Raw genomic sequence first — 12,618 nt, forward strand, 5'->3', positions numbered from 1 at the left:
GTGGGAAGCAGCTGAGAAGTTCTGATGTAGATGGACCCGATCTTCCAATGGCTTTCGTTTTTCAGGAGAATGCCTAACTATCTCATCTTTTAAGGTGGAAGTCATTGGAAGATGGCCTTTAGCTTTTCCGGTCAACACGAACCTACTGATTCTGTGTAGGGAAAACTACAGGGTGAGGCAAATGTAGGTTTACAGTTATTCATATGGACAATAATACCATAATTAATAAGTAATAATATAAGAATAAACTCTGTGTTTTGTGTACTCAGCTGTAAATCTACTTTTGTCCCTCCTACTGCATATTTCCTCCTGTTCTCAACCACTATTTTCACCATGACCACACTTGTTTATGAGCATCTTATCACAGTAATTGACATCTGTCATGGACTACCACTAGGAGAAATCACCTGTTTAAATAATTTTAAAAAATTAAAGATAGCTTTTTAATCATTTATTCTTTTGAAAAAAAATCAAAATCTTAAGGCTCATTATTTGGAATGTTTACACTTCAACTGATTTTGATAAAAGAATGACTTTTTATATTCTCTTAAAGCAGGGATTATTCTCTTAATCCCTTTGCAATTAATGGACACAAAAGAAAGTGGCCCCTGTATGTGGCAACCTTTATATAAAGTTGTTTAAAGTGAATTGAATATTTCATCAGGAGATATATAAATGTTAACTTAGATTCTTTTTTGCACTCAAAGATGAAAAGTTAAAAGTGAAAGTTCAGACATACCTTTCAGCATCATTCGTCCGGTGGATCCTCCAAAAGTACTGAGAAGCCCACTTCTTGCTCCTAAAGATGTGGTTGCTTCTAGGAGAGAACCCGTGATGTACTGAGATATGGAGGTCCGTTGGAGGGTGGCGCGGTACTCACATACGGTGTCTCGGACACATTGCTTTAAGCAGGGACCAACATTAATCCTTTCATAGGCTGTCTCAGAGGCTGGGAGCTTTGTGAAGAAATGGAGAAGAGATCCAATTGTATCTTCTGTTTCTTCTCCCCTTCTCACTGCATTGTAGATCTGTGAATAGCACAAAGTACAGGAAGTATTAATCTAGTTTCTTAGAAAAGCAAATTAACTTGTTGACAAAATGCCAAGATGACTTATTAAGAAAGAAGGTTCAGTCGCTCTAAGCACAAACACTTTTGAGCACTGGACTCATGTATTAACCTGAACATTCTACAGACACCATTTATTTGGGAAAGCTATGTGTAGTTATGAAATAGGCCATTCAAACAACTCTGCTATCAAACAGAGCGCTTACAAGCTGTACCAACCAAAAATATATTCAGCTCAAATTTCTTCCCCTCCTCAGCAAAGCAAAGCTCTTCTGCAGAGGGACGATGCCAGACCTTTCCTTTTTGTCCGTTTGGACTCTCCTAAGTGACTGTCTCAGGTCTGTCTGCCTCCAAGAAATATTGCAACCTGACATTCATGAGGAATCAAACAGAAGTAAGAATGAGAGGGTCATGGGGAAAGAGCAATTCTATATTTCTCTCTTGGTCACAATCCTTCAGTCCATCAGCTTGGATCGAAATCTTTGAAGCCTTTTTCCTCTTTCAAACTTCCTCTTTTTCCACATCCAGTGAGTTGACAGATCATGCCCATTCTTCCTGTTCTGTCTCTGCCACTATCCTGATTTCCTCTCCCTTTATAACCTGAATTTACCAAGAATTATCTCAAGGAGATTGAACTATTAGGACAGGGTTCCCAACCATAATTCTAACCCATGCCAAAGCAATTGTTCAACATGCACTTATATAGGTCCTGCTCTATGTGAGGCATAGCATTGAAAGATGTAGGGCCTGGGCAAAGAGTAACACAGACCTCATATACTACAGAATTTCACAATCTAACTTAGAAGATGAGGCCTGAAAATGATGAGGTTTAACATTATTACAGGGAGGTTTGGGGTTTTGTCAAGGTCTCTGGGAAGCCAGAGACTTATAGGTAGTATATAAGCAACAGGAAGAAACATAACATGGGAGTTAATCCAGCTTTCTGATGGTGGAATAAAGGTAGACTATACTGTGTTGTTGTTTTTATCATGCCACCTTGAGCACCTTGTCATGGTTGTCTTATTATTTATGCATCAAATCAATAAATAATCATTATGTGTTTATATAACAGATATGTGTCAGGCCTGGGTTAATAAGATAGCTTCTCCCCTCAAAGAGTTCACAGTCCAGTGATACACAAAAGAGCTCATAGTGGAGTGGAAACGGAAGTCGCACTGTCCTGTGACTTCAATGAGTGTCCAGGGAAGAGAAGATCCTCCAGTGCCCTCCAGGCCATGTGTGTGCCCCCATGATGCTACACACTCCAAATCTCACCTTAACCAGGACGCACTGGCCCTCAAGAGGATCATTATTAAGCTGTGCTAGGTCCTTAGGACTTTAGAATGTACCTAAAACACCCCAATTATTCAAACTGCCGATCCTGACTACATTTCTATCCTGCTTTCCTCTGACTACTGGTATATACTTGTCACTTGAAGGCAAAGTGTGAATTCTTTGGCTTTAATTTTCTGTCAATTAAATTTCTGGTGGCCAGTACGGCCATGAATGTGGTGTTAGAACAGAAAGAGCTCGGCTTTAGCATCAGGTATATGGGGTTGTAACTCCTGATTCTACCTTGACCAGCTAGAGAGCTGGACATTAGCAGGAGCAAGCTGACTTAAATGTTTAGAGACAGTTTCTTCTTCTGTAAAATGGGGATACTAAGGTCCCATCTTATGGATGTTGTGGGTTTCACCAAGACAACAATGTAAACTGCTCAGCCTGGTATCTAGGAATGGAGCCCATTACTACTGGGCAAGAAAAGAATGGACTCCGCTATCCTCAGGGAATAGCAGATGATTGTGTAACAACAGAGCTTAGTCTACGAAATTTATTGTGATGGGGTTATACCCTTACTCTCTTGTGCCCCTGGATAATATCATCCTAACCTTATTTGAGCTGCAGAGCTCAAAACATGCTTTTCTCCTCTCAACTCCAAATCACACAGGCAATCTCCAACACACTAAGTCTCAAACAAATCCTTCAGAAGTAAATGCTCTGAAGTTCAGGAAAAGGACCCACAGTGAGATCTGATGGCTAAAGAAGGCTTCAGAGGTAAAACAGATTTGAGCTGTGCCTTGGAAAATAGGCACAACTCTAACTGGAGCAGCTTGGGGAGGTAACTCTCATGGTAAGCAAGGGTGAAAGAAAATGTATGTGTCCTAAGGACAGCAAGCAGAGCAGGGCATTTAGAGCAGAGGAGAAATTAGAAAGGCCAGTTGGCCTGATAAAGGAGATTCTTGAATGTCAAACAAAGAGCTTTAAGCCAGCAGAGGTAGAAACTCGTCACTTTCGTTTGTTTGTTTACTTGTTTGTCTTTAGCAGAGAAATGATGCTAAAAAGGTTTTACTTTACAAGACTAATATGCTTACAGTTCTTAGTTACTAATGAGTAGACCTAGTTTCTTCTTGCCAAGCTCCTCCATTGGCTCAGATGCCCTTACTCATTATGTTATGCATTCCAAATTCCACATCAGGCCTTCAGAGATTCCCAATGTCTCATTCAGCTCCTTATCCAGCTTTCCCAAAAGGTTTTCCTCAAATTAGGAGATCGTGAGTGACTGCATGAAATAAAAACTCCTTGATCAAGTAAGTTTGAAAAACTTAGTAAATATTCTCCTTTTGAAGATTTACATTGCATATTGGAATATTAAAGACAAAAGGTTTAGAGTGAAGATATCTATTTTATTTTGTTTGAGTGTTTGAGTATTACTCATACTCATGTTATCTGACCAGAAATTTTTTTTAAGAGCACACACTCTGTGAATATAGTGTTGTACCAAATAATTTGCTCTAATCAAATGGCCTTTTCTTATTCTCATTTCCTTAACCTTTGTGGATTCTCTGAAACAGACAATTACCTAACTTTCTTGAAATCCTGCCTCAATTGTCATCTCATTGTTCTGTCTCTGCCTTACTCTGTGGTTCCCCTTCCTCCACGGGCCTTCAAGACAGTTGTAATGCAATAGAGAAGTGCCAACAAGTGCCTAATGTTGGGGGTCATAATTTGGTTGGCCATGAGCCAGATTTACCCAAAAGATCTGCTTCATCTGACATACTGTTTTAAAATCGGACAGTTTACATACAAATTGGAAGTTACAGCATTTTCTGATAAATGCAATAATCTGACAACACTGAGTATTCCCCTGTGGTGTGAAGGACTAGACCTTACATAGGGCATGAGTTCTCTAATAGGCTCCCACCATTCTCTAGTGATCACATCTGGTCAATATCCGGTCACCATTAGCATATGTGTTTATGACCCTTTCCTTCATGGGATATAGACATGGCTGTAGATACACACAATAAACATGCACTGAGCTCCTCTAACATGTCATCTGTATGTTCTTCCCTGGGCTAGTTGCCAAGGATACAGAGAGAAAGCTACGGTCTCTACTCTCAAGGAGCACTGCCACTCACCTCCAACATATATAAATGCTATGTACATATTAAGTAACCATTCAGTATTGCTATCAGCCACTTGTTTCCAAACTTGTCTGACAAAATAAAAGATGAAGAACTCTAAGATGAAGAACTTACTTTGTGAGCTTCCATCACAAAGACCAGAAAAAGATCAGCAGGTCCCACAAAGATCTGGACTGATGCATGCTAGTTACACAAATACTGGATGAGCTGAATTCAAGGTGCTTGTTGGAAAAATGCTGAAATGTGGGTGAACTGTGGTAGACATAACAATGCTCAGGGAACATATTAAAATCAGGCTCTAACCACTTATTAGATCACCCACTTTTTAAGAAAAAGAGGCAGACATGAAAAATTCCACATATATAGTGTAGGAAAAGGGGTAAGTATAGATCAGTCATTATGAGTGTGGCTCTGGGGCATTGTCTTGCATTCTAGCTCCCCTGCTTCCCAGCTGTGTGACCTTGACAATTTACTTTGCTGTTCTGTGCATCAGTTTCCTTTTCTCCAATGTGGGGATATAATCGTCTCTGTCTCATAAGGCAGTGGTAAGAATTAAAAACTTTGATAAATGTAATAGAATTAGAACAGTACCTGCCACTTAGTCAATATTCAACAAATATTGGTTTTTGTGATGATGGTGACAATGACGACTGTGGTAAACTCCGCCCCCCTGCCCCCCCCCCCCGCCCCCACAAAATGGCCATAAATTATTTCCTTCACTGATTCTAGGCCAGCCTTGGGAATTGCTTAACCAATGGGAGTTTAGCAAATGCGATACAAACAAAGTCCTGAAAAATATTTGTTCATTGACATTTGCTCCCTCTTGCTGTTTCTGGGAACTCTGCAATAATGAACATGTGGAGAAGCCAGAGCTAGCACTCTGGAGGACAAGAGACCATGGCCTAGTCACTCCTGTAACTTTGGCTGATAGCTTGTAACAGCCAGACACTCAGTGAGGCCACCCTAGATCCTAAGATCATCCTATGCCTAGCTGACTGCCATCATAGATACAGGAGAGAGCCCAGCAGAGATCAGGGGATTCAGACTAGGAGAACCATCCAGCCAATTCACAGAAACATGAGCTAAACAAATGACTGTCACTAAGTTCTGGGAGTGCTTCATTACAAAGCAAAAGTTAATGGACATAATGATGTGATGGGCAAACTGGTAAGTATTTACCTGCATGAGATTTAAATCCACACATTAAACCAAAGAGGTTGATTCATTTGGCAGATGGAGACAGAAAGCACAGAGAAGTGAAAGAAATATAGTCAACCTTACATAGCTAGCAAGGGTCTGAGCCAGATTGACACCTAGGTTTATCCAACTCTATCCATTGCACAAACAGGGTCACACCCAAAGCCCAAACAGTGGGATTCAAGAAATCATCATTATTTGGCAAAAGGCTTAAATGATGTTTACATTGCTTTTGTTATTGTTTTTATTCATGATAATTCCTTTCATGGTCGCCCTAAATTACTTTTGAAAGATAGTCAAGTTATGATTAATGAATGACCAAGTGTTTCCTTATATGGAGATTTATAGTTTTAAATTACAAGGTTAAAACAATATATGAACTTTATCTCACTTGATTAATGTGGTAATAGAAGGTGCTGAAAACTAGACGTACTAATACTGGGTAGTGGTATATTTCTTGATATAAAATCAACATGTCACAACATGGCATCTAAGTTTGCTAAACAGATATGTGTCCATTCATTCATCCAACAATAGATTTATATGTATTAAGCACATACATTGTGTCAAGCCCAATTACTGGGGATCCAATGGTGAGCAAGAAAGCTTTATTATAGTGGGGAAGGCAGTAAATAAGTGGACCAAATAAGTTAAGTAAAAACTGCAGCCTGTTATATATAGTCCAAATATGTTTTGGAAATAGATTCCATAGGACTTGCTGAAGTTGTTGCGAATTAGGAAAGGAAAGGAGTCCAGGTTTCTACATTTGATCACTTTAAAATTCTTGGAGATTTAAGATTTGTATAGAGAGCTATAGATCAATGTTGCAAATAGCAGCCCTCGTGGCTCCCATGTTTAACAACCACCGTGAACTGCGAATGGATTCTCTCCATGGAATTACACTACTCCTATTATGGCAAGTGTGTTTAAGCAGAAAGACCTTGATCTTATAAAGAAACCTGCAGAAGAGCAAGCAATGCTAGGAAAGCTTACCTGCAGCAAAGCAAGCAACACTTAAGAAAAACATTTGCAGTCCCCTGTGACTCAATAAAGAGGGGTGCCTTATAGAAACCAGCACTGGGACACACACGCAGTTCAGACCCAAAACAAAATAAAACGAACATCCAAGGCTGCAGAGAGCCGGGATGATTCAGAGGGAGACAAAGCCAAAGACTTTGGTGCACTGAAACGCATGAGGCAGCCAGACACACCATGTCCACAGCACTAACCCAGGAGGAAAGCTTCCTCCATACAGCCAGACAGGCTTTGTCTTAACTCGACTTCTACTGGGGTCCAAGAGGGTACTTGTCAACTTTGTACTTATTCTATGTCAAAGCTATCTTTCTGCCCTGACCGGTTTGGCTCAGTGGATAGAGTGTCGGCCTGCAGACTGAAGGGTCCCAGGTTCGATTCCGGTCAAGGGCATGTACCTTGGTTGCAGGCACATCCCCAGTAGGGGGTATGCAGGAGGCAGCTGATCGATGTTTCTCTCTCATTGATGTTTCTAACTCTCTATCCTTCTCCCTTCCTCTCTGTAAAAAATCAATAAAATATATATATTTTTAAAAAAAGCTCTTTCTGGGGTCATGGAAAATTATGTTGCTCCAAGTTCTGATGCCATATCTTCTGAAATGTTTCAACAAGAAAAAGACTTGCTACTTAGGTGTCCATTGACTCTTATTACTTATAATCACTGCCGTATTTATTGAGTGCCTAAAATAAAGTAGGCACTGGACACGATTTCATTGAAATTTCAGAACAGCTCTAGGAAGAGGTCCCACTATTACTACTACTTAAAAATAAGAAACTAATAAACACACAGCTAGGAATCAGCATCAGGACTCTATCTCTAAGTCAGTGCTGCTAACCATTAATCCTATAGTGCAGTTGTCAAATAAACCATTTTTAAAAGAGAGGTAACTGTCATAATGATCCTTCCATCTTTCTTTGTTAATCGTCTGTCTCCTCCCTTCAGAATGTCAGCTTCATGAGAACTTTATTTCTTTTTCATTTATGTATCACCAGTGTCTAGAAATGTTTGGCATTACAGCTTCTCAATAAATAGTTCTTAATTGAATTAATGCATGCCTCTATTCTATATTATTGCCAAGAACTTGGCTAGCATTCTCCAGTTTATGTTATTTATTTATTTAGGTCATGAATCTATTGTATTCATCTAAACCACAGGTGACACTGCATTGTCACCTGTACTTTTTGAACACCAGATACAGAAATCACATTAAATGGCATAAAATCGTTACAAAGTATTCAAAATAGCTGTAGTCAAATGACACTCTAATTGCTACTAACCAAATGTGGCCTATTCTGAAAAATTTACCAATTGTTTAACATTATTCCATTACTAGTGGCCAGGTGCACAGATCTGTGCACATTGAAAGGAAATTAATTAGAAGAAATATTTTAATATCGCTATTTGTCCTTTCTCTATAATAGAAGTGTCAACCAAATTCATGATCGACAATGACAGTTACCTCTCTTTTAAATCTGTCATTGGCATGCGATTGGCGCCAGCGAGAGCTTAATATCGCATGCGTGAGTCAACGTTTACTAGTATTTTTAAATTGCCAGTCAGACAGATGGACGATTGGTCACTTAGCCTTTTATATATATATATAGATCATTTACTGATTGGCTTAGAGTTGAGGATGCTTAATCACCTTGATCTTTTCATGAAAACAGTGATTTGGAAGGATGATGAGGCTTAAAAAAACACAGAGATTATTGATTTATATGTTGACTCTTCTAATTCAACAAATGTTGAGTTGCAATTACAGAGACTATGGTGGATTCTTGAGAACAATGATTTTAAAAAAAAAGACAAACTCTGCCCTGTGACTGAACCTCACACTCCCCCCAGAGTTTTCTTTAACATAAAGGGGTCAGCCAACATTATCTCCAAGGTCCCTTTTAGTGTTACCCTTCGATGACCCATACTTCCTAGCCTTCTTAAATGGGGGATGGAACATATTAATTAACCTTAGTTTTGATGATAATTTTGGTCATTATTCTCTAATACAGTGTAGTTAGGGTCTTCTGTCTCCTTCTCTCATACTCAATGTTTTCTTTCTATATCAGCTGTTTCTTCTCACCAGTAACTATGTATCTATTTCTGATAGTACCCTTATCCTCTCCATAATGTGGTTCCTAAATCACACTGAGCTAGAAAAACAAATAATCACATTTATTTGAACTATGTGTTAACTGTGACTTAACAGGCTGGGTAAGAATGTGGGAGCCTCTCTCATGGAATCAAGTGTGAGAGCTGTGGTTTGGAAAACCCTTTTACTGGTCTCCTGGGCCCCTTTCCTAGCTTCTGGAATCTAAAAGCAGTGTCCTAGACGATTGAAGATGCTGAAAGTTTGATTTCTCATGGTGTGTGTATAAACAAAATGCAACGATATAAGAACTGCCAAATTCCTGGAAAAGTCAACAAAACCAGTGAGGTTGTTCTGGGGGGTGTGAGCCGAGGCAGGCTGGAGACTTGAGTGGCAGGGACGAGGAGCAGGACTCTGGTAGCAAACTGTCGCTACCTCTGCTCTTGAATCCACATTCCATTCAAGTGCCTGTGCGGAGAATTCCATTCCACTGAGAATATTCAGACTATGCACGAGACGCCGACCAAACAGAGCTCCAGAGAACCAAAAATAAAGGTTTTGCTAAGGCAAGGACAATTAACCAGAGCTAGGCCCCAGCTTCTATAGGAAGTAAGTAGAACCTTTATGATTCCAGGAAACAGCTAAGAAGGAATGTTGAGAGGGTGGCTAAGAACAGTTAATAGCTGGAAATGCCCTTCTACATAACTTCTTTCAATCCACATTTTACCCTTATATTCAAATCGTGCCTTCTCCATATAGCTTTCAGGGGTCTCCAGCAAAAAATAAGCCTTGTCTTTTCTAGGCTCCAATGCAAACTCTATAATGGCACTTTCTGTGAAGCATAGAGTCACTGTTTATTCCCCTTTCAGGCTGTGAGTTCCCAGAGGGGCTGGGGGCCAGGTCTTACTCAATATTTTGTCTCCAGCTCAGAGCACACTGCTTAGCACCCTGCAGGCAATGGAGAAGTAACTGAAGCCTTAGAGCCAGGTCCTCAGAGTGTGGTTCCCAGACCAGTATTATCTTCATCATTTGGGAACTTGTCAGAAATGCAAACTTTTGGACCCCACCCCAGACACACTGAATCAAAACCTCTGGGGTTGGGGCCCAGAAATCTGTGTTGTAATAAGCATTCCATATGACCTTGATTCCTGCTAAAGTTTGAGAACTACTACCTGAGACTTTAAGGAAAACATTAACAACCTGTCAACTATGATTGCACTTCTCCTATTATCCATCCCATAAACTCACATCCATGTCATATTCTTTCTAATGGGAGCTCCTGAGGGCAGGGGTGAAGTCCTATCACCTCTATACTTCACAAAGCCCCTAGCTCAGAGTCCAGCACAGGGCACACTCGATAAATGCTAGCCGAATGAAGGGGCATCTCTCACAGAAATTCCCTGTGGCTGTGAATGTAACAGGCCTTTCTGAAATGATGCTTCTGGCTTAATATTTCCAAAGATGAATCATGTCTGAGATACTAATTCTAATGGGAATTACCATCCAGATGAATCATTTCGTAATGAGAAAACCTGGCTGCCAAGGAAGCCTCTTGAAAAGAAAAAATCAAATCAGGACAAATGGATTATGTTGCGAGGCTTGTGATGTCAGGCTGTGAATTAGGCCAACAGAAGGGATTTAATGGCCTGAACAACCAGGCTCCCTGCAGCTCTCAGAGCAACGGGTCAATTAATGAATCACATGGGAACCAAGCCCCTGTAGGACAAAAACAAACTTTCCCAAATCTCCTAGACTGCGATGCCCTGGCCCAGAGGCTCAGGGGCAGCGTTCGTGCTAAGCCGTGCACATGTGAAGCTCTGAGGGACAGAAAGTTCCTCAAATCATGTGGCTCCAGGCTGCTGTGTGTCCACAACAGGTGGAGCAGACCTAGGCCAACCTATAGGGCTAGGTTGTATGCTTCCTGTGCCCCAACTGAATTCCCACTCACCTTGCCCAGGCTTCTAACTGGCAGGGATCCTCTGCCTAAATGGCAGGATCAGTGTTGCCATCTAACTTCATGGCTCCCAGAGGCCCCTTTCTACCTGGGTCATCACTTCTGGACAAACCAACACTATATTTTCTTCCACTTCTCTTTGCCTGAAGGCTATCTGAGGCTGACCTCCAGAAATATAGAACCACCAGGGTGGGACAGCAGAGCAGAGGCCGTGGTGGAGAGAGAAAGTCTAGTTTTTTGTTTGTTTTTTATTAATTTATTTTTAGAAAGAGATGAAGGGAGAGGGATAGAGACATAGAAACATCAATAAGAGAGGAGCATCATCGATTGCTGCCTGCTGCATGCACTTCAGGCATGTACCCTGACCAAGAATCAAACCGGTGACCTCTTGGTGCATGGGTTGACGTTCAGTCACTGAACCACAGGCTGGGTGCAACTTGTGTTTCTTTAATGGAGATTATCACAGGGTTGTTATAAGCTAGGATTCCATGGGATAAGATAGCTGTGAGTTCTTTGTCTCCAGCTACACAGCTCGTGAGTATACAAGTGGTCATATTAGCATCAATGCCTGGATCAGAGCTCCAAGGCCAGACCTGCAGCATCTGAGATAACTTGCCAGTTTAGAGAGCCACCCCCCCCCCCCCACCTCAACCCTCCTGGTTATTCACTGGTGTTCCGAGGTAGTGGGCCCCTCCAATGCTCAGGAGTAAGTTTGCAAAACCTCCTGCATGTGAACTCATGATGTTTAAGTATTTTCTGGTTCACAGCTCCACAAACAGCCACACTCTGAATTCAGTTTTGGGCTATTGCACCTACTATACTATAAGTGCAAGGCCTTAGCAAGGTACTTGGTATCATGTGGCATTGAATAAATGGGAGCTTATTAATCCTCTTGGTTAATATTAAAGTTATAGCATGAATCCTCTCTCTCACCCAGGTTTCTTCCTTTCTTTCACTTCTCTGCTCTCTTCTTTATCTCCAGGTTTTCTCCAACTTTCTCTGGGTCCCCATCATTTCTTCACTCTCAAATTTTTCATGCCTCCCCACTTTCATATCCTTCATTTTGCTTTCCTTTTACTCTCATCCTGTTTTTTTCCTTACTCTGTCCTGATCTTCCCATCTTCCTCACTCTCTCTATCTCCCCTTTGTCCATTTCTCCCCTCTACCCTCATTTCTTCCCACTCCATTTGTATTGGGGTCCTTTGAGCTGCAGTTCCAGGGGCAAAGGAATAAGGAAGGAGTGTTGACTAGTAGGGTCTGCAAGCAGAGACCCTCCCCTAATTGTTAGCAGGCAGTTGCTGGTCATTACTGAATGCGCTGCATTTTTACAATCGGAAAACTGCAGTGACTTAATTCTTGAAAGTCTCTCCTCTGAGGGGAGCCAAGTGAATCACCAGAGAGGAGCTAGGGACATTCTTTCCCCAAACCCCCGAGGAACAGGAACTCAGTAGTTGAGCCAACACTGGACCCAATGTAAGTTAGCTCTGGCCTTGACTAAGTGCCTTCCTGCAAGCTTGGTGGCATTCACTTCACAGCCTTCTGCTAACAATAAGACTTGAGAGCTATTTAGACGTGCAGGTTTCATCCAAGGGTAGAACCAGGCTTAATAAGTCGTCACTGAACATGCTTCAGACAGAGCAAATGGAAGAGTGATGGGTGAATGGAGACCACCAGGTTTCCGGAAGCCAGAGTCGTCACAGCTCAGACAGGCCAGGAGGACATGGAACCCAGGAGAGGAACTGCTGGGTCTAGAAGGGAAAGGCAAAGGGGGCCTGGGCAGGATGGAGGCGTTGAGGAGGGGGATAGGAGTATAGCCAGCTTAGTAGGGAAATCCTGGGGCCCATCCAAAGAAGGACAGCC

At 41.4% G+C, this 12,618-nt stretch overlaps 1 protein-coding gene across 4 annotated transcripts in view; it reads right to left on the reverse strand.

Annotated features, from left to right (window-relative positions):
- PLCE1 (phospholipase C epsilon 1) overlaps positions 1 to 12,618 on the reverse strand; it is a 294,253-nt gene that overhangs the window by 149,168 nt on the left and 132,467 nt on the right. For all 4 annotated transcript variants that reach the window (XM_070432674.1, XM_070432673.1, XM_070432671.1 and 1 more), the window contains exon 3: positions 740 to 1,028. In XM_070432674.1, coding sequence (XP_070288775.1) covers positions 740 to 1,028 — 289 coding nt within the window. The remainder of the gene's footprint in view (positions 1 to 739; positions 1,029 to 12,618) is intronic.

Source organism: Myotis yumanensis, unplaced genomic scaffold (assembly GCF_028538775.1).
Source record: "Myotis yumanensis isolate MYYU_CA2020_CCGP unplaced genomic scaffold, mMyoYum1.0.hap1 SCAF_13, whole genome shotgun sequence".
In the NCBI taxonomy this organism is placed as follows: Eukaryota; Metazoa; Chordata; class Mammalia; order Chiroptera; family Vespertilionidae; genus Myotis; species Myotis yumanensis.